The 26,386-nt window shown below is 37.4% G+C and overlaps 1 protein-coding gene and 1 pseudogene across 1 annotated transcript in view; one reads left to right on the forward strand and one right to left on the reverse strand.

The window, feature by feature from the left end:
* The window catches only part of TAF4B (TATA-box binding protein associated factor 4b), a 121,304-nt gene that overhangs the window by 83,287 nt on the left and 11,631 nt on the right, over nt 1-26,386 (forward strand). The window contains exon 15 of the mRNA XM_053571933.1: nt 5,210-5,314. Coding sequence (XP_053427908.1) covers nt 5,210-5,314 — 105 coding nt within the window. The remainder of the gene's footprint in view (nt 1-5,209; nt 5,315-26,386) is intronic.
* LOC128572103 (AN1-type zinc finger protein 1-like) lies at nt 7,053-10,164 on the reverse strand (annotated as a pseudogene).

Consider the following 26,386-nt stretch of genomic DNA (forward strand, 5'->3'; position numbering starts at 1 on the left):
GCACCTACCATAGTGCCAGGCTATTTTTAGAGATGGGATGTCTCTGTTGATTAGGCTGGTTTGGAACTCCTAAGCTCATGCTGTCCACCTGCCCTGGTCTCCCAGAATGCTAGGATTACAGGTGGGAGCCCCTGCTCCTGGCCATTTTCTTTCTTTCTTTTCTTTTTTAATTTCAAAATAGAGAAGGGATCTCACTCTTGTTCAGGCTGGTCTGAACTTGTGAGCTCAACCAATGCACCACCTAGGCCTCCCCGAGTGCTGGGATTACACATGGGAGCAGTGCCCTGACTGGGTATTTTAAGGGGAGAATAAGAGTAGGGAGGGAAGTGAGTGGTGGCTCAGTAGAGTCAGGGAAGTGAAAAATTTAAAGTGGGAATGGAAACCCATCTGGGTTTGCTAACTGTTGCTTAGAAGCTAGGTTCCTATCCTTCTACATAGGCTGGGATAAGGGGCCCTTATCTATAGGTATTGGCTAAGATAATAGTAAATTCCTCTGGCAGCTTTGAGTTTCTCAGGTAGGCCCTTTAAGGGTAGGTTAGGGTTATCCTAGGGATGTGACCTTGAGCTGTTAAAACTACATTAGTATTTAAGAAGAGGGTTCAGATGTTTGGTCAGGGAGAGAATTTTTGCCATTTCTCAACTGCTTTGTTTTCCAACCTGGCCAAGAACCAATTGACCTTACTTACATGATCTCATTTCTGGATTCTCTATTTTGTTCCATTAATTTATGTGTCTTTGCCAGTGCTACGTTATTTTGATTGTGGTAGGCTTTTAAGAAGTCAGTATCAGGTGGTGATATTCTTCCAATTTTGTTCTTTTTTTTAAAGTTGATTTAGCTACTCTCAATTGTTTGCCTTTCCATATAAACTTTAGAATCAGCTTCTGTATATCAAAAAAAAATTTATTGAAATTGGGTTAAATGTGGTAGATCAGTTTGGAGAGAATTAGTCTTTATTATGTTGAAATGCAATCCATGACTATGCTATGTTTTCTCTCCTTTTTTTTGCTATTTATTTCAAAATTTATGAGCATTTTGTGGCTTATAGCATAAAAATATCTGCACGTGTAGATTTATGTCCCAGTATTTCATTTTGGGAAGAGCTATTATAAATAGCATCATCTAAAACAGGAGTATCCAAACTCTGCCCACAGGCAGCCTACTGATTTTGTAAGGACTTCCCCTGCCCCCATCTGTGGTGTTGTTTATGGGTGGTGCATACGAAAAGTATGTACCATGGACTTTTTCTTTTTCTTTCTTCTTTTGGCTAATCAGCTTTTGTTAGTCTTTGTGTATTTAATGTGTGACCTAAGGTAATTTGTTTTTCTAGTGTGGGGCAGAAAAGAAAAAAGTTGGACACTGTGATCTGAAATTTAAGTTTCCAGTTGTACCTTTAGAAATAGAAAGATTATTGTGTGTATTGACCTTGCATCTTGCAATATTGCTAAACTCACTTATTCATCCTAGGAGGATTTTTGGGCTTTTTTCATAGATAACTTGGGGTTTTCTGCATAGATAATCATGCCAATTGCAATTGTATTTCCATAGACAAGTCTCTAACTCAAAGGCTATTTTTACTGAACTGAATTCACTTGTTGTAGTCTTTATCCTTGCTTATAGATACCAAATGTCTGAACTTTCAGAACTTCCTCCTGTTCTGGTAGGGCGCCAGCCCCATATACCGAGGGTGGCGGGTTCAAACCCAGCTCCGGCTGAACTGCAGCCGAAAAATAGCCAGGCATTGTGGCGGGCGCCTGTAGTCCCAGCTGCTCAGGAGGCTGAGGCAGGAGAATCACAGAAGCCCAAGAGCTAGAGATTGCTGTGAGTCCTGTGACATCATGGCACTCTACCGAAGGCGGTAAAGTGAGACTCTGTCTCTACAAAAAAAAAAAAAAAAAATGCCTGGTTTTTCCTGTTTTGTGCTGGCCATGATACATTGTTTTTCAGAAAGTTTTTTACAAATACAAGGTCAATTAAAACTGTAATCAATTTTTATTTTTGTTAGATTTTTTTTAAAGTTTTCTAAAACTTTGTGTATGAAATTTGAGAAACCAAAGTATAATTTGCAGAGTGGGAGAATAAGATTTTACTATATATGAGGTTGTATAGTTGGTTTGAGAACTCATCCTAGAAAAAGTGCTACATACCTCATTGCTGAGTATCACTGCAGTCACCTTCAAAGTACTCTCCTTAGGAAGCTATGCATCATTGCCAGCACCTACTTCACCCTGAAAGCACTTTTTCTTTTCTCTTTTTTTTTGAGACAGAGTCTCAAGCTGTCACCTTGGGTAGAGTGCTGTGGCATCACAGCTCACAGCAACCTCCAACTCCTGGGCTCAAGCGATTCTCCTGCCTCCACCTCCCAAGTAGCTGGGACTACAGGCGCCCACCACAACGCCCAGCTATTTTTTGGTTACAGCCGTCATTGTTGTTTGGCGGGCCCGGGCTGGATTCGAACCCACCAGCTCAGGTGAATATGGCTGGCGCCTTAGCTGCTTGAGCCACAGGCGCCAAGCCAGCACTTTTTCTAGGATGAGTTCACAAACTTAATTGTCAGACCTTGTCTGACAGCTCTAAAAGCTATTCCACAAAGAGATTCCCAAAATTGCTTTGAAAGATGGACCTGTGCATCCTTCCCAAGTGGAGTACTTCAAAGTACTCAATGACCTCAATGATGTTCAGCAACGAGGTATATAACATTTTTCTAGGATGAGTTTTTGAACTTAATTGTCCAAACTCATAGATAGGGAAATTTGAAAACTAGAGTCAATTGAAAAACTTTTTATTTGGTGTGACGATCTGTCTTGCAGAGATGCCATTTCTTTACAGGGAAGGACTTTACAGTATAACTCATTTGATTTATGCTGTAGGATAGATTAACTAAAATCATTATTTTATCACCTAGAAGTTCTGGATTGTGACAGCATCAGACTCTAAAACAATTTTTTTTTTTTTATTAAAAAGGTTGACAGCAACAATAGATACTTTACAGCTTCCAAAAACCACTTTTTTAAAACAAATTTTATTTATAAGTAAGCACACAGTTTAAAAGAAGGATTTCTGACGTGTAATTCATGGAACAAATAGAAAATGGTTCTTAGTTCATTTTCTTAGATTGATTGTTGTCTTAATCCATTTGGGCTGCTGTAACAACCTGCCTTAACTGGATGGCTTATAAACAATAGTTTTATTTCTCCTAGTTATGACGTCTGGGAAGTCCAAGATCAGGGTGCCAGCAGATTTGGGGTCTGGTTAGGATCTGCTTTCTCTTTGTGTTCTCACATGGTGGAAGGGGCAGGGGGTCTCTCTTAGGTCTCTTCTCTAATCCCGTTTTTATAAACCTTATGGGTTTCACCTGCATGAATTAATCACTTCTCAGAGGCCCCACCTCCTAATACTATCATCTTGGATATTAGAATTTCATTGTTAGAATTTTGGAGGAGTACAAACATTGAGAATGTAGCAATTGTTTTCTGTTTTCTTTTTTTTCTTTTGAGGCAATCTGTGTTGCCCTCAGTAGAGTGCTGTAGTGTCACAGGTCACAGCAGCCTCAAACTCTTGGACTCAAGCTATTCTCTTGCCTTCATTTTTCTACTTTTTTTTTAATAGAGATGGGTCCTTGCTCTTGCTCAGGCTTGTTTCAAACTCCTGAGCTCAGACAATTCACCTGCCTTATTTGTTGGCCCCCCAGAAAACTAGGATTACAGATATGAGTCACCATGCCCAACGTCGAAGTGATCTTAAAGTGTGATTTATTTATTTGGTATTTCCTTGAGACTGACCATTTTACTATGAACTATTTCCCGTTTTCATCCTGCTTTTTTTCTTAAACATGTGTTTAAAAAGTTGGTTAGTACTCTCTTGAAAAAATTCCCTCCATCCAATGGGGGGAACCACACCTGTGGAGCATATTGCAAGGGTACATGTCAAATCTATTAAGTGTAGAGTATAAATGTCTTAACACAATAATTAAGTAAATGAGGTGAAGGCTATGTTAACCAGTTTGATATAAGCATTCCAAATTGTATATAAAATCAGCACATTGTACCCCATAAATGCATTAATGTATATAGATATGATTTAATAAAAAAAAGAGATGCATAATCCTCAAAAAAAGAAAAAAGAAAAAATATTCCTAATATATGTAAGCGTTTCTAAACAGGTTATTTTTGATTAACTGTCTTGATCTTTGAATGTGTGCCTATCAGCCAACCATCCTCAGGTTTTTTCCTCTTTTTTCCTTCATAGTAATATGATTTTATTGGGAATTGAACATTATTCCTCTTCTGGAAAAGCTAAAGGACTTAATATGTAGTGGTGTTTTATTTTGACTTTCTAACTTTGTTTCTTTAAAGAATACCTAATTAGACACTTAGCTGCTTTAATAAAATGATGCCATTTATGTCTTTTATTAGTGCATCTGTCAGAGTTTTGCCCATATATGAAAAAGTTATACCTTGTAAGTTTGGGGATTCTGGATTAACTATGATGAAAGCTGTACAACAAAGCATACTGAATCACTTTAGATAATTGCTATGAAGATAAATTTAGAGTAAATATAAGATTTTTATTTGCAAATGAGAAAGTGTGATAAACTGAAAAGGTTTGTTCAGAAAACAGTTGGCTTTGAGTGCTGTTTCTACCACTTACTACCTGTGTGACTTTTATGAAGTTGTCCTAATTTCTTAGAGCCTCACTGATTCCATTTGTAGAAAGAGGATGACATGTATAATTCTCATGTTATAGCCTTTAATATGTACCTTTGAATATGGCTGTGAGAGTTAAGTAAGTACATTATAAATTATATAGCATAGAACTGTTTGTTTGTTTTTTTAAGTAATTTTCTTTTCATCTGAAAACATTGACTAGTTACCAATCTCTCTCCAATTTACTGTTCAACTTATTCTTCAGGCATTTCTTACCTGTGCTTAAAATGGGGAAAAATGAAGCTTTAGATGCCTTTCTTTTTTTCCTATTTTATACTTCCTCCTTACCTAAGTTCTGCCTGTTTTATATAGAAATTAAAGACTAAAGAGATTTGTTGGAGTAAAGGAATTAGGAAATGTGCTTTTGGCTCTTAGGGGAATCTAATATTTATTTTATAATGTAACTGTTTTGGTGAAGAGTACAGAAATAGACTTAGTGATCAGTTTCTTTCTGCCTCTGAGCCTGAGTATGTGTAGATACTGATTTTTTTTTTCCATCTTCTAGTTACAACAATTGGAGCTTGCACAGATACAGCATAGAGATGCTAATCTCACAGCTCTTGCAGCTATTGGACCAAGGAAGAAGAGACCACTAGAATCTGGAAATGAGGTATTGAAATAATGTTAGTTATTTTATTTTTAATGTCAAGAAAGCAAGCCAAAAAGAAGCAAAGACTTGAAAATAGTCTACCCTGCTTTGTATGGTGTTGTGCCAAATTCTTCTTTGCCAATTTTATAAAATCTTAATTTTTGCCAGGTTGTTACTATTTATATCACCTTGAGCCTATTATTTATTTCTTTTTATCGTTCTACTATTACTTCATATTTCTTGTAGTCCCATCTTCTTTCATACTGAGTCACTTATTTCAGGTTTTTATTTCTATATGTTCTTTCTAGTTGTTTTATGTAATCCTCTCACCTCTGTTTATCTCAAATCTGGCCACATTTGCCCTCTTATTTCTTTTATGAACTCTGACTATTCATTCCTGCATCAGAAATCTTGCTCTCTTTCTGAGTACATAATGTGTTTATGTATCTTTAATTGTTCCTTATGTGAATATTTTTTATTCTGTTACAAATTTCGTGAGAAAGAACTATAATACTATTTGTTTTCCCCATAGAATTAGGTGCATATATGCTTAATAGATATTGTTATTGTTTAACACCAAGGAAGGATTTTTCTTACATCTTCAGAGTAATTATTCAAGATAGTATTAAACTTTAGGATATATCACCAGGACTGGGATAGAGAGATGGTAAATGCTCTGAGATAAAGTCAAGTAATAAAAGAGCTATAAGTTTAAGTTTGTCAGTTCTGCTCTATAGAATTTATTTTGCTTTTTTCCCCCATTGATTCTTAAGATGGAAGATTTGATGTGGAATATAAATGTGCTTTGGGGCAAGCTCCCCACTAACATTGGTTCTGAATGTTTCCGGTTCCTAAATGAATGCCTATCACCTTAGTAGATGAAAGACTTCAAAATTTTAGTTTTTTTCACTTTAAATGTAATGGATATAATGTGCTCCCTGTCCACTGTCCAACCCTGATGTAATAACTATCAAGTTTTTTGTGTATTCTTCTAGTAATTTGTTACAAATATGGTACATATCTGATGTGCATTCACAAATCTATATATATGATTTTATTTTTCTTAAATGTGATCAGACTTTACCCATTGTTCTACTCTTGAAATTTTTCTCTCTTTCCATAATCTACCTCATGTAATTTAATTCCATAATTGTAAAGGTTTATGATATTACTGTATTTAGATAAGCCATAATTTATTCAACCAGTCCTCTAATGGACATTTAGATTATTTCCAGGTTGTAGCATGTATTGCTTTAGAGAACATCCTTGTACTTAAGTTGTTGTGTGCTTGTACAAAATGGAATTCCTAGGTTAAAGGGTATGAACATTAGAAAAGACTATGGGAAAAAACTCAAATGATATAAAGATTTAGAGAACAGTATAATGAATGCCCGTATACCACCACCTTACTCCAATTTATGCCTATTCTTGTTATCAACCAATTTCCTTAGATACATTTTTCATCACTCAGATTATTATTTTGTTTTTACTTTAACCCATCAGAAAATACACTTTTGTTTTTATTACTACAGCATAACCTAGTGAAAGCTTATTAAATAGAAGAATGTGCTAATATTGAATTTCAGTTGATAGTTAAAACTTTAAAACACAAAAAGTCAAATTTAATAGAAAACTGATAATGTAAAAAGTAACAAAATGGAAATAAGCTAAAACACAACTTTTAAAAATAATAGTATTTAAATAACAAGATATTGACTTAAAATGTATGTGTAAGTGGCCTTCTCATTTCTGGCTTGAATCACTGAACAACTACTCTTAAGTAAGAATCGACATCTTTCAAAAAATGTTCTTCATCATTACGATATTCCAAGATAATAGTTCCACCACTATATAAGGGATAATCCTCCTTAGCAATCCAGGTTTCCAAAGTTTGATCCAAGGGTAAGGCTTCTCCTGAAGTATTGTGACATAACCTCAATTTCTTAGCTGTTAATTTGTTATTGTCATTTTTTTGTTGTTGTTGCAGTTTGGCCGGGGCTGGGTTTGAACCCACCACCCTTGGCATATGGGGCCGGCGCCCTACTCACTGAGCCATAGGCGCCGCCCTGTTATTGTCATTTTTAAGATTGGCGAGAGAGGCTGTAGAGTCTGTGACCCTCCCAATGCTCCATCTGTGGCAAAAGAACATTGCTTTGCTCTTCTCTTTGTTGCCCTTAGGCAAGAAAACCTGAAAATAAAATCTTTCTGTCTGAGGCAATGACTTATCCCCATCAGCATGCATCTTTAATTTCATCAATGCAACCTTTTGGCACCTTTCCATAGTTTACTTATTGTCTCTTCCATCTTGGAATTAATAATATCTTTAACAAGTTTCTGAGTGGCAGCCATACGAGGCTTTGGGATTTCCAATTTTCACACTCATGATCTGACTGATGACAGCATCTTAGGCAAAAGTTTTCCTCACAATTAGGACATGGAACTGCCACAAGTTCTCTTTCTGCACAATCCTTGAATGAGCATGGGTAGGATTTATGATTTTCTGTCTTCAGTCTTTCATTGATTATAGTCACCTCAGGACAACCATGAGGCTCTCTGCTTCTGTGTTCAAGGCAAAATATTCCCAAACAACCATCACAAATAAATGGAAGAAAATCGGGCAGTGCCGACCGATGTCCAACTCCACCTTATCTCCGGCGCCGCAAGGGGCAGGACCCACTCAGATTATTTTAAGGTCAATCCCAAACTTGGTTTCATTTTATTCATAAATATCATTTGTTCCTTTTTAATTTTTACAACTTTTAAAATTACTTTCTAAATAAGTTGTGTCAGTTTTTATATTCATTAGTGTCTATCTCCCCACACTCCAGTCAATACTAAGAATTATCTTTGTGATCTCATGGTTCGAAATGCAATTTTTATAGTGTTTAAATTATGAGTACTTTGAGCAGTTTTTCATGTGTATATTGGTACTTTCAATTTTATTTTTCCCACTGAAATATATTGTTTAATTGATTAAAGAAATGAAACACCTGTCACTTTCATTTTTTCTTGGTTTGGGCTTTATATGCCTAAAAATTTTTATTTTTCCTTAAAAGTTTCCAGCCTTTCATCCTTTGTCTTTCTTTTTTGTCATTTGTGTTTATATTCTATCTAGGAAGGCCCCAACTCCTTTTTTTTAAGAGACAGAGTCTCACTCTATCGCCCTCGGTAGAGTGCTGTAGCGTCACAGCTCACAGCAACTTCCAACTCCTGGGCTTAGGCTATTCTCTTGCCTCAGCCTCCAGAGTAGCTGGGACTACAGGTGCTCTCCACAAAGCCCCATTATTTTTTGTTGCATTTTGGCTGGGGCCGGGTTCAAACCCACCATTGTCGGTATATGGGGCCAATGCCCTACCCACTAAGCCACAGGCACGGCCCAGGAAGCCCTTTTTTTTTTTTTTTTTTTTTTGCCCGGGGCCAGGTTTGAACACACCACCTCCAGTATATGGGGCCGGTGCCCTACTCCTTGAGCCACAGGCACCACCCAGGAAGCCCATTCTTAATTAGAATTATTTGTTAGTGTTTTGTTCATTTTACTTTTTTTTTGAGATAGCATCTTGCTGTGTTACCCAGGCTAGAGTGTCATGGTATTGTCACATACTGCAATCTCAAATGCCTGGGATCAAGAGATCTTTCTGCCTCAGACTCCTGTTTACCTGAGACTATAGGTGCACGCCACCATGCCCAGCTAAAAATTTTTTCTTTAATTTAGAGATGGGGTCTTGCCAAGTTGCTCAGGCTGGTACTGAACTCCTGGCCTCAAGGATTTCTCCCACCTTGGCCCCCAAAGTGCTATGATTATAAGCATAAGTCCCCCACCCAGCCTTACTTTTTAAGGATAAATCTTTGTTTTATCTAGAATTTCTTTTGTTAAGAAAAAAGAGTGGAGATGTGGATTTAGCTTTATTCTGTCAGTCCTCCCTAATTTTCCCTTAGGCCCCCAAATTGTCTCTACACCATTTACTCAATAATTCTTTCCCAACTGATTTGAAATGCCACCTTTGTCACATACAATTTTCTATTGATAATTCAAATTCCTATATATATTTGAGTCTGTTTCTATACTCTCTGAACCAGTGCTATCTATTAGTAATAGAACTTTCTGTGATTTTAAAAATGTTTTTTTGTCTACAATATCCTAAATAGCCACATATGTCTACTGAGCTCTTGAAATATGGCTAGTGTGATTGAGGAATGAATTTCTAGGGTGGCTCCTGTGGCTCAGTGAGTAGGGCACCAGCCCCATGTACCAAGGGTAATGGGTTCAAACCTGGCCCCAACCAAACTGCAACAACAACAAAAAAATAGCTGGGCATTGTGGTGGGCGCCTGTAGTCCCAGCTACTCGGGAGACTGAGACAAGAGAATCGCCTAAGCCCAAGAGCTGGAGGTTGCTGTGAGCTGTGACATGTTACGCCACGGCCCTCTACCGAGGGCAACAAAGTGAGACTCTGTCTCTCTTAAAAAAAAAAAAAAAAAAAAAAAGAATTTCTAGTTTTTTTAAGTTAACATAAATTTCAGTAGCTGTATTCTTCTAGTGGCTAGTATATTGGGCAGTACTGTAGTATATTCAACTCATAATATCTATATATGGCTATTTATGTATTAGTATCAATTTTATTTTTTAAAACCATCTTAACCATTTTTAAGTGCATAGGTAAGTAGTGTTAAGTACATTCATATTATTGAAAGATCTCCTGAACTTTTTTCATCTTGTAAAATTAAAACTTTATACTAAAGTATAATAAAGTATAATAGTTTTAAACTAAAACTAGTTCCCATTTTACCCTTCTTCCAGCCTGTGGTAACCACTACTTTACTTTTCATCTCTATGAATTTAACTACTTAGATACCTGATATAACTGGAATCATGTAGTATTTGCCATTCTTTGACTGTTTTATTTGACCTAACATAATGTCTTCAAGGTTCCAGATCTTAACAATATTTATTAAAAAATGTTATAAAACTAATTCAGTATAGATTTTTTTTTTTTTTTTTTTTTTTTTTTTTGGTAGAGACAGAGTCTCACTCTATGGCCCTCGGTAGAGTGCCGTGGCCTCACACAGCTCACAGCAACCTCCAACTCCTGGGCTTAAGCGATTCTCTTGCCTCAGCCTCCCGAGTAGCTGGGACTACAGGCGCCCGCCACAACGCCCGGCTATTTTTTGGTTGCAGTTTGGCCGGGGCTGGGTTTGAACCTGCCACCCTCGGTATATGGGGCCGGCGCCCTACCGACTGAGCCACAGGCGCCGCCCCAGTATAGATTTTTTTTATTTCTATTTTTCCAGCACAAGACAACTCACTGCTCTTTATTTTTGGTCCATTTGTATATAAATGTGTATAGATGTGTTGTTAAAATTGGGGCATGCCATTTCATCATTAGGTATATTCCCCTAAATATGCCTTGTTAGCAGACTTTTGTGGCTAGAATAGTTACTTGTAATTTTTTTATCTACATAGTTTTAGTTATAATAACTCCTTTGAAAATGAATTAGGAATGTCTAAGTTCCTGACCTACTTTTCTGTTACAGTAGAGTTATATAACTAATTCTATTAAACATCTGCTTTGTGGGAAATTGTCATAGCACATGGGATAAATACATGTGCTTTGGATTCAGAGAAATCAGCATTTGGTTCTTAAGTCTGTTAAGCTTAGAAACCTTGGGCAAATTCTTTAAACCCTTTACCTTAATAGGGGTTAAGGGGCTTCTTTTGTAAAATGGGCACAACACCTGTCTTGTAATATTTTAAGGATTGATTTATGTGAAATACTTCCCTGGTCTCATTTAAGTGCTTAAGTGTCATCTTTGTCATCATAATACTAATACTATTATTTCAGCTTTTAATAGTATTTTATAAGTAGCACTAATGACCCATATGAATTTAAAATATTAACCATTAATCTCTCCAACGTCTTGCTGCTTATTTTCATTTCAGTTTATCACAAAGTTTATTTATTTTTCTGAGATGTCTCACTCTGTCACCCTAGGTAGAGTACAATGGTGTCGTCGTAGTTCATAGCAACCTGAAACTCCTGGGTTTAAGCAATCCTCTTACCTCAGTCTCCAGAATAGTTGGGACTACAGGCATGTGTCACCATGCCTGGCTACTTTTTCTATTTTTAGTAGAGACAGGATCTCATTCTTGTTCAGGCTGGTCCAAACTCCTGAGCTCAGGTAATCCAACTGCCTTGGCCTCCCAGAATGCTAGGATTACAGATGTGAGCCACCATACCTGGCCAATTCATCACAAATTTTAGAAATAGTAAGCATTTCCTGATTTATATTAATGAAAGATTTTCAAGTGTTTTTTATTCATTATATTTTTGAATCTGAGGAAGTTTATAGGTGGGACAGGAGGGAAGGGTTTGTATTTGAAGACAGTGAGAAAAGTCAGTTTATATGATTTTCCTATCAATATTACAATGTAGAATTATTTAATTTTTAGTTCCAATGAAAAACTAAAATTTTCTCAAAAATGAGAAAATTTTGGTATTTTCTAACTTACATATAAATTTGTTGAATTGTCTTTTCACTTGGTGCTGCTTTAGTTTTGAGAACACAGGCATATATATTTTCCACTATATTTCCTGAACTCAAACCTTAGATAGTTGTCAGACTTGTAAGCAGAGCCAGTCTTTCATACCATGGGTTTCACATCTGCAGATTCATCCCACTCCAGATCAAAAATATTTGGGAAAAAAATTCATGCGCTAAAAAATATATAGGGAGGGCACCAAGAAAATGTACATACATTTTAAAAAAGGAAAAAAACTGTATTGAAATTGTAATCCTCAATATATGCTGATAACAAAAGATGAATAAAATTCACATTGAGCACTTATAATTGTAGAAACATGATTTGAGTATTACTGCTTATTTATTGGTCACTCAAGAAACTTGAATTGCATTAGTTAGGATTACTAAAAACCCTTTGTTCACTTGTTTTATTTCCTCACAGATAATACAAAAATGATGTATGAAACCATTTTTAATTTTAATATTCTGGAAATGGAATCTTTACTTTTTGTTTGCTTCTTTCTTTATAGATATGAACATGCAATCTTTTGTTATTGTTGTTGTTGCACTTGACCCCAGCCAGCTTGGAACCCACCAGCCTCAGTGTATGTGGCTGGCACCATAACTGCTATGCTACGGGTGCCGAGCCTGAACCTGAAATCTTAACCTGTTTGATTTAAACTTGTTAGAATAAGCATATAATCCTAGAGAGACAGGGGTAGAGGGAGTAGAGTTTGGTTCCTTCAAGAGTAACTCTAAGCCTGGTCAAGTGGCACATTCCTGTAGTCCCCAGCTACCTGGGAGGCTGAGACAAGAGGATCTCTTGAGCCTGAGAATTTGAGATTACTGTGAGCTACAGTGAGACCACAGCACCTCTACCCAGGGCAACAGAGTGAGACTCTGTCTCAAAAAGAAAAGAGTAACTCTAATTCCAAAGGCAGAGTTTTTCTTATTGAAGTAGGGAGGGCTTTCAGTTTGGAAAGTCGAATAGAATAATGGTGATTTTTAAAAATTACAATCCAAACACTTAGTACCTTTAACAGAGATTACCATTTTTGGTTGATAATAAATTATGAAAATTGGTTTTAGACCTTTGTCCTTTTGAATTTTTTTGTTATAAATAAAAGAACTTCCTTTTATCCATAGAAATGATTTATTTGTACAATTTATATATTAACCTGGCCTATGTTGTTTGTTTTTGTTTTAAGACAGAGGCTCACTTTTTTGCCCTCTATAGAGTGCTATGTCATCCTAGCTCACAGCAACCTCAAACTCTTGGGCTCAAGAGATCTTCTTGCCTCAGCCTTCCAGGTAGCTGGGACTATAGGTGCCCACTATAATGCCCAGCTGTTTTTACAGATGGGATCTTGCTGTTGATCAGGCTGGTCTCGAACTCCTGAGCTCAGGCAGTCTTGCCTGCCTTAGCCTGCCAGAGTGCTAGGATTACAGGTGTGAGTCACTGTGATCGGCCCTTAGTCAAGTTTAATAGCATCAGCTACTATGCCGTTACATTATCCTGACAAAGAGCAGTGAGTACGAGTTACCATTTTGAACCAATGATTTATACCATATTGGCTTTGACGAGTGGTGGGGTAGTGCTAAATGGTTAAAATGTACTCCTAGAGAGTACTTTAAATGTGTCCTTTTTTTCCCCTACTGCTCTGGTTTAAAAGTATATATAGGCCAGCTGCAGTGGCTCATATCTTTAATGCTAGCATTCTGGGAGACCAAGATAGGAGGATCACTTACACTCAGGAATTTGAGTCTAGCCTGAGCAAGAGTGAGATCTCTCTCTACTAAAAATAGAAAAGTAGCCAGGCATCATGATGGGTGCGTGTATTCCCTGTTCCTTGAGTGGCTTAGGCCAAAGGATCACTTGAGCTTGGAGTTTGAGGTTGCTATGAGCTACGCTAATGCCATGGCACTCTAGGCTGGGGCAACAGAGTGAGAGACTGTCTCAAAAAAACATAAATAAAATAAATAAAGTTCTATATGTATAATTAGTTTTTAAATTAATACAGGCTGCACAGATATTGAGATAGTAAAATAGAACCAACTTTAATATTTAGAGTTTTTGTATATTTGATATTACGTAAGTGTATTTCATCACTGATGTGTTTGGGGTCCTTTTAAATTTTTAAACATTAATTACTTTGTTAATTAGAGATCCTTGAATTAGAAAGGACCTCTCTTTTCCCCCACAGCTAAACTTTCAGTTTGCGTAACTTATTAATGATCTAATACGAATGAAAATGTTTATTTTTGTTGAATATAAAGGTAGATTTTATTTTAATTTTACATAATTTGTCTAGAAAATCACATTGTACAAAATGATATTTGGAGCTTTGCAAGTACAAATTATGGAATGTCAGCATACGATTTTACTTTTGAGTACTTTTTAAATTAACATAAGTAAATGAATACATTTCTTTTGAAAATGCTGATGTTATTGTACAAATTAAGATTAGTTATATGGGGCTTACAGTATTGATATATCTACTACATTTTACTTTAAACAGTATTCTTTTAAAACCAAAATGAAGACATTATAATGTGTTTAGGTATATATATTTTTCATCTCTAAAAGCAGGTTAAAATGCTACTCTATATAATTCTCTTTTTGGAGATTAGAGGAAAATGGCTTTTTCCAAAACTGGACTCAGCAATAGATTAAAAAATTTGATTGAAAAATCAGGATTACCTTATCTTATACTGGAAACAAGTGTGAATGGTTAAGAATACAGATTTAGACTTTTTAGGATTTGCAATGGAGTGATTTGATAACTTCTATATAAATAATATTTTCGTGATTAATAACACAAAAACCATTGCACACAAACTTTATTGACACTTTGTATATAAGGAACAGTTGGTTTAAAAGTAAGTATTTACAGGAATTTCAAACATGAAATATCTCATTTTCAAGGCTCAGTAATTTGTAAAATGCATACTTAATTGTGGTAAAAGATAAAACCGTTATCCATATCTGACATTCTTCTCTGAATTAGAATTCAACTGTGGAAAAATTACCATTGTCTGAAATCAGGATTAGGTAATTTAATAAGAAACTGTAGTTGCACTGTAAGATTAACAATAGAAGCCATCACATCGCAATATTTTGTGAGTGGAATGGACTCATTGGATGTAGGCGATAGAAGACCAGAAGGACCTTGAGTAGCAAGCTAATTCTTAAAGCAGTATTTCCCTGTCCCTCCCCCCATTGTAGCTGTGCTTTGGTGGTGTGCTCTTTCTGGGAAGTGAAAGTCTGAAAGTCAGCTAGTTCAGTGCCAGGTAATGATGTACCTGGTTTTTATAAGAAGTACCAAAAGCATTCACCAGCAGCTTCCTCCTCCTAGCCAAAAGGAAGTCTTAGGAAGCTAGATGGCAGTGTCCTGGGAAGGCAGCAATGGTACTGGATAGGCTTCTGTCCAGGAACTCTGATGATCAAGGTGTCTATACCACGTAAGCGGAAAAATCAGGAGACAGAGTGAGATAGAGTCCATTGCTCTGTCATCTTCAGAGAAGTTGGTATTAGAGATTTATGGAATTAATTATTTTCCCCACTGTTGCTTTTCCATAAATTACTTCAGCATGTAGTAGGATAGGGCTCCCAAGCACTAGGCTTGTGGTGGTCTCCTCAAATTCAAGAGTGCTGCACACGTTCCTTTGACTCAACCTCCTAGAAAATATTATTTTGTTTCTATTTCTTGACTTTTTCCCCTCTATTCTCACCCACTTTATAAAAGGACAGTTATGTCAAATTATTAAAACCTGAACTCTTTGGAATGCAATATTTAGATTAGATTTCAGGAATAACTTTTTAGCAGTGTTTATACTAGCATGAGTTTACGTCAGTATGTAAAGCATATGTCTGCTATGCTTTTAAAAATAGTACTGCTTAAAGCAAGGGTTATAGATGGCTTTTTATTTGAGGAAGGGACATGTTTAATTATCGTCATGTTTAAAATGTCCAAATAGTATAGAATATTTAAAACAGCTCCTATGTTTCTTGGTTATCCTTTCTGAAAATTTTCATGCATATTATTAAATGAAATCATATGAACTTCAAATTTTTTATGGCCATTTATAGGTTAAAATTATTAAGTATTGGAGATTTCACATAGGTCAACAAAATTTTACGAAATATTTACAAAATATTCTCTACTTGTTGGCCACCTCTTTGTAAAATTTTATAATGAATATTTTGTAAATAAACATACATTTAACTGCGATCTCCCAGTTTCCTCTTATGTATGTGACTTTTAGGGGATACCCTGTATATAGATATGTAAGAAGGGAAATTGGGGGAAGGATGGGGGAGACAGAGTCTCACTCTGTCACTTGGGCTAGAGTGCTATGACCTCAGCTTAGCTCACAGCAACCTCAAACTTCTGGGCTCAAGCAATCCTCTTGCCTCAGCCTCCCAGGTAGTTGGGATTATGGGCAAGAATCACTATGCCCGCCTATTTTTCTATTTTTAGTAAAGATGGGGTCTCACTTTGCTCAGGCTAGTCTGAAACACTTGAGCTCAAACTATCCTCCTGCGTGGGCCTCGCAGAACACAGGCGTGAGCCACAACACCTGGCCAGAGGAGAATTGTTAAAATAGGAATTGGTTCACATGATTGATTATAGAGGCTGGGAAGTTCCACAATATGCCTGCAACCTGGAGTTTTAGGAAATTGGTGGTGTAAGTCAATCTGAGTATGAAATCATGAGACAGAAGGGAGCCAATGGTATAACTTTCAGTTTGAGGCTTGAGAATGAAGCGGGTGGGAGACAGAGGTGGGTCGCTGGTATGTCAGAGTAAGAACCTGGAGTTCTGAGGTCCAAAGACACACATCTCAGCTCCAGAAGAGAGCTTCTTCCTTTCCCCTCTCTTCACCTTTTTGTTCTGTCTAGGTCCTCAGTGAATTGGATCATGCCAACCCACATTGGTGAGGGAGGATCTTCTTTATTTAGCCTGCATGGTTTTTAAAATGCTCTTTAACAGACACATCCAGAAACAAAGTCTTACCTTCTATCTGGGTATCATCTAACTCAGTCAGGCTGACACATAAAATTGACCATCATAAACATTTTTCCATACGGATACATATCCTTGTGCCATAATTCACTGATCCACTGATAGATATTTAGAATATTTTCACTTATGTAATAAACAATGCACATCTCAAAATTTAATCGATATTTTCATAATGCTTTCCAAAAAGGTATGCCAGTAAGTGCCTATCCTCTCATCCTTTTGCTAGTAACAGATATGATCAATTATTTAAAAATGTTTATCACTAAAATTTTATGTTTATTACATCTCTATCATCCCTGTTTACCTCCTTTGTTTTAGATTCTATTTTTATATGGAAACATGGTTATAGAAATGTTGAATAACCTCTAAAATACCCTATGAGGGCAATATTTAGATAGTAAAATTAAGGGTAATTTTTTCATAACTTAGAAATATGTATATTTTGTAATAGAGAACCAGATTGAATTTTGCAGGATATTTAAATGATCTTAAGTAGATGTAATTTTCTTTACTGTATTTACTATTTTTATCATTTGTGGATTTGGGTAGATTATAATTGAAATATTAAGCTTGAAATTATTTTGGAAAACTCAAAGGCTTAAAATTTATTAGGAGACAAACAGAATTTTCAAAGATAATTATCTCTTTCTGGTTGCTATTGCAGGTGATTCTTGACTCTTAAAAGGTATATAAGTATTTTATCTAAAAGGCTATTGACTTGAAAGGCCCAACTTTAACCTTCATTTCCTTCAGGGGCACAGGTAGTAGCCATTCTTTACCTCCATTCTCTTCCATCAGGCTACAGGGGACTATAATTTTCTGAAGTGTTCATTGTTTTGCAGCTGACTTTATAAGAGATTTGTTAACAGATTTATTATCATCTAATGCTTTTTATAAATATCGTGCAGATTTGGTAGAATTTAGAGTATGGTCTGCTTTAGATAAAGAAGCAGCTCTTTATATTTTTAGATACATTTTTACTCTGTTTTGTTCACACTTCATGAACAGAATTGCCTTGTTATTCATAAGTGACCCAAACGTAAGTCTAAATTTTAATTGGGTCTTTAAAATTTTCAACGATTTAAAAAGTTGTCTCATTATCAGCTGTCTTTAGGGACTTCCTATAAAATATGTTAAATTGTACATTATTTGCTTATTTTTCCTTCTTTCCAAATTTTCCTCAAATGATAGTATAAGTCTTAAAACAATATACATTCACAAGAAGAAAGGAGAAAACAGCAGTTAGGGTATTCAGTAGTATTTGGGCTAAAATTGATTCAGATTAGATACTAGAGGCATTCTTTCTGAGAAAAATAAGTAGCCTAAGAGAAGAGGCTTCTCTTAGTTAATAATAGTTAGATACCTTACTTTTAAATATGAAGAAATTGGCACAAGAAAGCCTTGTATATATGGAAGAAAAACAAGGCATGAAGCAGAAGGAAACTGTAAAAAAGAAAAGAAGCAAGAGTATATTGCAACCATATGCAAGACTAGAAGGCTACTTAAGCAATTGGGGAGAATGAACAACTCCTTGGAAATGGAAAACATGACAGAAGTAAGCAATGATAGAAGGATTAGAAGTTAAAACTGAAGGCAGATCAAGAAAGTGTTTTGTTTTTTAAGACAAAGATGGTATGCTGGATTTGTATTGTCAAACTAGCTAAGCTGGAACTAAGTTTCCCAGAATCTCTTTTTTTGCATAATTCTTGTTTAGCATGGATGGTGAGGATTTTTGACTTTGAAAGGTTGAAGCCATATTCTTCTTACTCTCCAAAGTTCAGGGTGGAGACTGGAGGCATTTTTGCAGCCCATATTAGTATGAGGCATCAGCAGGACTCATTACCTTTTCTTTTGTTTCTCCATATCCTGGGCCAGAACCAGAGCCAGATGCAGAGTCAACAGCTATTCATAAACTGTTTAGCCAGGTTTACACTTACACACAGCCACATCTCTACACTGTTAATGTCCTCTGGTCAAATGCTGAGACAGGATTTTGCACTGTAAGTAGCTGCAATGGAGTAGCACCTTAGAGTATTGGTTCCTGAATTAATTCTGAATTTACCAGAATTGAGTCTCTAGTCTTATTAGATCTAATGGCAATAATGACCCTATTTCTATTTGTAAAGAGGACACTGGTGTTCCATGGCATACCACTTGTGGACAGTAGAAATCAGAAGGCAAGGCTTTGGAAGACCAAGTATTAGCTACCACAGAACATTTTAGTGGAAATAAGAATGATAGGATAGGTTGGTCTCTATGAAGAACTTAGAGATGGAAAAGGCTTTAAATTCTGAGCTCAGAATCCAGATAAAGAAGTGAAAGCATCTTAATGGCCCTAAAAGAAATCCTTATCTCTAGGCGGCGCCTGTGGCTCAGTGGGCAGGGCACCAGCCCCATATTCTGAGGGTGGCAGATTCAAACCCGACCCCGGCCAAACTGCAACAAAAAAATAGCTGGGTGTTGTGGAGGGCGCCTGTAGTCCCAGCTACTTGGGAGGCTGAGGCAAAGGAATTGCCTAAGCCCAGGCGTTGGAGGTTGCTGTGAGCTGTGTGATGCCATGGCACTCTACCATAGGCGATAAAGTGAAACTCTGTCTCTACAAAAAAGAAAGAAAGGAAGAAAGAAATCCTTATCTCTTGTAGACAAAAGCAGAGATTTCTGCATACCAAACCCAAAGTCTAATTCTGCAGGTTGCTGAATTGCAATGCAAATTGAACTTCCAGTTGTGTAACATCTCTTGTATTAAAGTTACAGCATTTTCTGGGAGAGAGTTGAAAATTGTGATGGGGAATGAGAGGATTCCAGCGAAACTTGGGAACCTTCTGGGTACCTTGATCTCTTCAATTATAATTATACTGAGCCATCTTCCCTTGTCTGAGGGAAGTTAGTCTCCTGAAGTATCTGCAGTGGCTTCTCTTAAGGTAGTGGCATTGCAGGGGACCACTAATCTTCCTTAGGACCTCCCTCACTACCTTTCATTGCTTCTATACCTGTAACCAGACTCAAATTCCTGTAGCCCCAGAGGGTGAGGTATTACGTGTGACCCATGAGATGTGATGTATACTAAATGAATAGCATGATTTTGTCTGCAGTTGCCTGGGGAATGGTGTGAGAATGGATCCTAAGGGTCTGGACTCAAAGTAGAAGGAAGGTAAAGTTGGATCAAGCTGAAGTTTTTGATACCGGCTCTCTAAGCTGATTCCAGATAGAAGGTGTTTGGTCAGAGGGCTAGGAGTGACTCTTAAAGGTTTATTGAGTTGGTTGGTTGAAAGCTAGACCAAAGAGATAAACGCCAGAACTTTATTTGTATGTTATAAATATGTGTATCTAAGGCTTAAGGAGGTTAGGATGCTAGAGTGGATTTCTCATATAAGTCTTGTCCCACATGTGGGTCCAGATCAAAGCTGTGAGAAATATGTTATGAGAGGAGCCTTACCATCCTTGAGGAGCTTTTTGGCTGATTGCTTGAAGCCAGTAATGACAGGGGAACTGCTGCCTACAAATTAGGCTCCTAGAATTCATTGGGAATGATAGAATTCCAGGTGGCAGAGGCAGGTAGTGGTACTTAATACCTAAAGACAGCTGGGTGAAATTACTGAAATGCTCAGCAAAGCCAATGCAGTAATCCGAATGGTCTGAGCTGCGGAGATCTTTTGTATTGGCGAGAACTGAAATAGATGGGCAACCTGTTAAGTTCTCCTTGATTTGTTTTAACAAAAGAATACTCAGTCTGGTGAACAGATGTGTGACTTAGATGACCTTAGTCAAGAGTTACAGCCTCTCAGCCAGTCCCCAGACTTAAGTCAATTCACAGAACCCAAGACCATTAAATGTAGAAAAAGCCAAGTCCTCTTACTGTGAATCTTTCTAGCCTTTATCCAAAGGACTTGGGGAGGGAGAGATAATTACAGTCTCATAAATTCTAGGAGACCTAAAACACCATTGTTTTTCATTCATTAATGGAGTTTGGGCTCAGGTATATCTCACAGTGGGCCCTGAACGCACACTATGTTTATTGCAATATTCCTAGGATGCATAATTGGAAATAGACATACTTAGCAACCAACAGAGTTCCCAGATTTGTTCCCTGAGCCATGACAGTGAGAGAAAGTCAAATGGAAGCCACAGGAGTGGTGTCTACCTACCAAAATAACAAACTGTTTGGCAGAACTACCATCAAGGATTTGAACAATGAAGGATTGGTGATTCTTACCACACCCTAACTCAACTTATCTATTTGCCTTTGAAGAAGACAGATTACTCTTGGAGAATGAAGTGAACTATCATAAGCTCAATCAGGTGGTGATTTCAATTGCAGTTGATGCTCCAGATGTAATTTTGTTGATGGAACAAATACATGCAACCCTTGGTTTTGATGTGCAGGTATTCTTTTCTGTATACCTATTAGTAAAAACCATCACAATCAGTTTGCTTTTGGCTGGCAAGATCTGCAATACCCTCTCACAAACCTACCTAGCACTATATTAAGCCTTATGTCACATCAGGCCTTATTCAAGGACTTGGATAGCTTCTCCATTCCACACATTTTGCTCATCCCTTGTATTTATACCACGCTCATTGATCTGGTAAGCAAGAGGTAACAGCTCCTCTTGACAATTTGGTAAGGTGCATGCTTAAGATAAGCAGTATTACAAAAATTTAGGGGCCTACCATCTTTGTGAGTTTTCTAGGGCTTCAGTGGTTTGGAGCATGTTGAGATACCCTTTCCAAGATAAAAGGCAACTTGATTGAGCCCTCTCCCTTCACAAAGAGAGGGACATTTGGATTTTAAAACCAACATATACCTAATTTTATCTGAAATGGGGACTGTTCTCCCCTTTCCATTAGCCTTACTCTGGCCTTATTGCTCTAATCAGGAACTCCAAAACGTACCTTTTACATTTAGTGTTTGGAATCTTTCTGTCTGCTTTATTTTACTATTTTATTTCTAGTGTGTCCTTCACCATCAACTCTTCCCAGGTCCCTTTCATTTTTTTCTTCACTATACCTTTAAATTCCTCAGATTGGTGATTTCTTTTAGCTACCCTTCTTCTTCTCTAAATATGTGAATTTTAAAATTAAAAAGTTTATATTCCTCAGATGTTTACAGTAGAAAATGTAAAAGGAGGGCGGCGCCTGTGGCTCAAGGAGTAGGGCGCCGGTCCCATATGCTGGAGGTGGCGGGTTCAAACCCAGCCCCGGCCAAAAACCACAAAAAAAAAAAAAAAAAAAAATGTAAAAGGAAATTAAAAGTTATCCACATTCTATTAAATTTATTATGAAACTTATAGCATAGTGATATTTTTTGATAGTACTTTCTTACTTAACAATACAGTGTATATTATTATCCATGTCATGTAATGCTGTTCTATATATTTCTTTTTTTTTGCAGTTTTTGGCTGGGGCTGGGTTTGAACCTGCCACCTCCGGCATATGGGGCCAGTGCCTTACTCAGTTGAGCCACAGGTGCCGCCCTGTTCTATATATTTCATTGACATATTGTAATTTATTTGTTTCTATTGTTGGGCATGGTTTAGCTTCTAATACAATATTGTGTGTGCCTATTTGTAATTAAATATTTGAACCATGCTTTTTTAAATTCCAGAAATAGAATTATAAGTCAAATGGGATATTGATCATTAATTTGGGAGGGTTGTAAAAATGTAAAAGATCCCTGGTAACAAGGTTCCACTCTGTGTCCCAGGCTCTCTACTGAGTACAGTGGCATGAGCCTCCCACCCCAGCCTCCCAAATAGCTGTGACTACAGGTGTGTGTTACCATGGCTGGCTAAATTTTTTATTTTTTATAGAGATGGGGTTCTTGCCATGTTGCTTAGGTAAGTCTCCAATCCTTGGGCTCATGTGATGCTCCTGCCTCATCCAAAGTACTTTTATTAAATTAAAAAAGAAAAAATCTTTGAAATTGAACTAATTTACATTCTTACCAGTAGTGTATGAAAGTATCTGTTTATTAGCATCTTATCGATACTGGCTGTTATTATTTTTTAAAAAAATCCTTGATGCTATTTGTTACCTCTCAGTTTTCTGAAATATTAATCTCCTTTCCATCCTTTATTAGAGGGTTATAATATACTTGTCAAGATCACAATTTATAGCATAATAATATTCAGACAATCGGCTCAGCATCTGTAGCTCAGTGAGTAGGGCACTAGCCACATACACCGAGGCTGGTGGGTTTGAGCCTGGCCTGGGCCTACTGAACAACTATGGCAACTGCAACCAAAAAAAAAAAATATATATATATATATATAGATACATATATAGCCGGGTGTTGTGGCAGGTGCCTATAGTCCCAGCTGCTCTGGAGGCTGAGGGAAGAGAATCGCTTGGGCCCAAGAGTTTGAGGTTGCTATGAGCTGTGATAGCACAGCACTCTACTGAGGGCAACATAGTGAGACTCTGTCTCAAAAAAAAAAAATTTTTTTTTTTCAGTCAATTAGTCATCATTTTCTTCTTCTTCTTCTTCTTATTTAGTTATTTATTTATTTATTTATTTATTTTGAGATAGTCTTACTCGGTGTCACCCTGGGTAGAGTGCCATGGTATCATAGCTCACAGCAACCTCAAACCTTTGGGCTTGAGCAGTCCTTTTGCCTCAGCCTCCTGAGTAGCTGGTACTACATACAGTACTGGGCATTCAGTCACACAATTGGGCTAGGTAAAGTGGTCAGAAGAATAGAACTAGGTCTCCGCTTCCTTGGAATTTAATAGCGTAAATAATTAGTGTTCTTTATCACAGCAGTGCAGGATTTATGCTGCTTTGGCCTTTTCTGCCTTAAAACTAAGCATGATGAGGGGTGTACTTGGGGCCTGTTTTGAACCTTGTTAGCTTGGTAGTCATGGTACAGCTCCATGGACACTTGCGGTCAAAGTGGAAATGAGGCTGGGCACGGTGGCTCATGCCTGTAATCCTAGTATTTTGGGAGGCAGAGGTGGGTGAATCGCTTGAGAGGAGTTCCAGACCAGCCTGAGTAAGAGTGAGACCCTGTCTGTACTAAAAATAGAAAGACTAAGCCAGATGTTATAGTGGGTGCCTTTAGTTCCAGCTACCTGGGAGGCTGAAGCAGGAGAATCACTGAAGCACAGGAGTTTGAGGTTGCTATGAGCTATGATGATGCCATGGCACTCTACCTAGGGTGACAGAGTGAGACTCTGCCTTAAAAAAAAAAAAAAAAGCGGAAATGAGCTGTTTATTATTGGATATATAATATCGAAATATTGAGTTCACAGAGCTGTCCGTGGACCTTTAGGAGTCTTGTGTCTTTTCCTCATTTTTATTGTGACAGTCCACTGCTCTGTTAAGTATTTTGGTCACTATTCTCCCAGGGAAAATTGTGTTTTAATGGTATTTTACATATAATATTTGAGGACTTATATGATATTTTTTTCCTTCAAAGTATAGTCAGCCTAATCATGAGCTTATGCTAAGCACTTTTTTGGGGTGGGGGGAGGTTGTCCAACTTTTTCTTTTTTTTCTGAGACAGAGTCTCACTATGTCGCCCTCGGTAAAGTGCTGTGGCATTACAGCTCACAGCAACCTCCTGTGGCATTACAGCTCACAGCAACCTCTACTTCTTGGGCTTAAATGATTCTCTTGCCTCAGCCTCCTGAGTACCTGGGATTATGGGCGCCTGCCACTATAGGTTGTCCAACTTCAAGATAATTTCGATGAGTTTTCAGGCTCCCAGGAAGCAGTTGGTTTTTGTTTTTTTTTTTTTGTAAGTCAATTTCTTTTTAAAGAAATTACATAATTTTGACTGCCCCATGCTCTATTTAATTCTCAAAAATATCCTGATTTGAGATTTTTTTATTATTAAATCATAGCTGTGTACATTAATGCGATCATGGGGCACCATATACTAGTTTTCTAGACCGTTTGACACATTTTCTTTTTTTTAATTATTATTTTTTTTTTATTTTATACTTTTTTTTTATAGAGACAGTGTTTCACTTTATTGCCCTCGGTAGAGTGCCGTGGCGTCACACAGCTCACAGCAACCTCCAACTCCTGGGCTTCGGCGATTCTCCTGCCTCAGCCTCCCGAGTAGCTGGGACTACAGGCGCCTGCCACAACGCCCGGCTATTTTTTTTGTTGTTGTCGTTGCAGTTTGGCCGGGGCTGGGCTTGAACCCGCCACCCTCGGCATATGGGGCCCGCGCCCTGCTCACTGAGCCACAGGCGCCGCCCGTTTGACACATTTTCATCACACTGGTTAACATAGCCTTCCTAGCATTTTCTTCGTTATTGTGTTAAGACATTTATATTCTGCATTTACTAAGTTTCACATGTACCCTTGTAAGATGCACCGCAGGTGTAATCCCACCAATCACCCTTCCTCCACCCATCCTCCCCCCTCCCTCCACTCCCTCTCCCCCTTTCCCCTATTCTTAGGTTATAACTGGGTTATAGCTTTCATGCAAAAGCCGTAAATTAGTTTCATAGTATGGCTGAGTACATTGGATACTTTTTCTTCCATTCTTGAGATACTTTACTAAGAAGAATATGTTCCAGCTCCATCCATGTAAACATGAAAGAAGTAAAGTCTCCATCTTTCTTTAAGGCTGCATAGTATTCCATGGTGTACATATACCACAATGTATTAATCCATTTGTGAATTGATGGGCACTTGGGCTTTTTCCATGACTTAGCAATTATGAATTGGGCTGCAATAAACATTCTGGTACAAATATTTTTGTTATAATGTGATTTTTGGTCTTCTGGGTATATACCTAGGAGAGGAATTATAGGATTGAATGGCAGATCTATTTTTATATCTCTAAGTGATCTCCAGACATCTTCAGGAAGCAGTTTTTAAAACATTTTATATTATCTGTCTGCTTCTTTTGTAATTTAGATTATTACTCCTCTTGAATTGTAGTATTCTCATTGACTGGTATATTGTTGTTGTTCCGTGCATTGTGTCATTAGCTGTTTCTTCTAGTTTATTATGCACTGATTTAGTTCATATACTAATGACTATGAAAAACATGAACTGTCGGGTGGCGCCTGTGGCTCAACGGGTAGGGCGCCGGTCCCATATGCCGGAGGTGGCGGGTTCAAGCCCAGCCCCGGCCAAAAAAAAAAAAAAAAAAGAAAAACATGAACTGTCTGTTACACAGGGTTAACTGTAATGTGGATCAGTCAGGTCGTAGAAAGTTTTCCAAATAGATGAATGCTAATTAACAGCAAATTAATGTTTATGGGAAAAGTGATTTATAACTCTACTACCTTTCCACAGTTTAATGAAAGTTGATTTCTCTATGAAATCTGCTTAGACTGAATGTTTGTTCAGTTTTTCAATTACTGTTACCAGTAAAAGCCAGACTTCCATGAAAAACAATGAATTTGTCTTAGGTATACTTTCTTTTTTTTTTTTTTTTTTTTTTTTTGTAGAGACAGAGTCTCACTTTATGGCCCTCTGTATAGTGCCGTGGCCTCACACAGCTCACAGCAACCTCCAACTCCTGGGCTTAAGTGATTCTCTTGCCTCAGCCTCCCGAGCAGCTGGGACTACAGGCGCCCGCCACAA

The sequence above is a fragment of the Nycticebus coucang genome, chromosome 19 (genome assembly GCF_027406575.1).
Source record: "Nycticebus coucang isolate mNycCou1 chromosome 19, mNycCou1.pri, whole genome shotgun sequence".
NCBI classification, from domain to species: domain Eukaryota; kingdom Metazoa; phylum Chordata; class Mammalia; order Primates; family Lorisidae; genus Nycticebus; species Nycticebus coucang.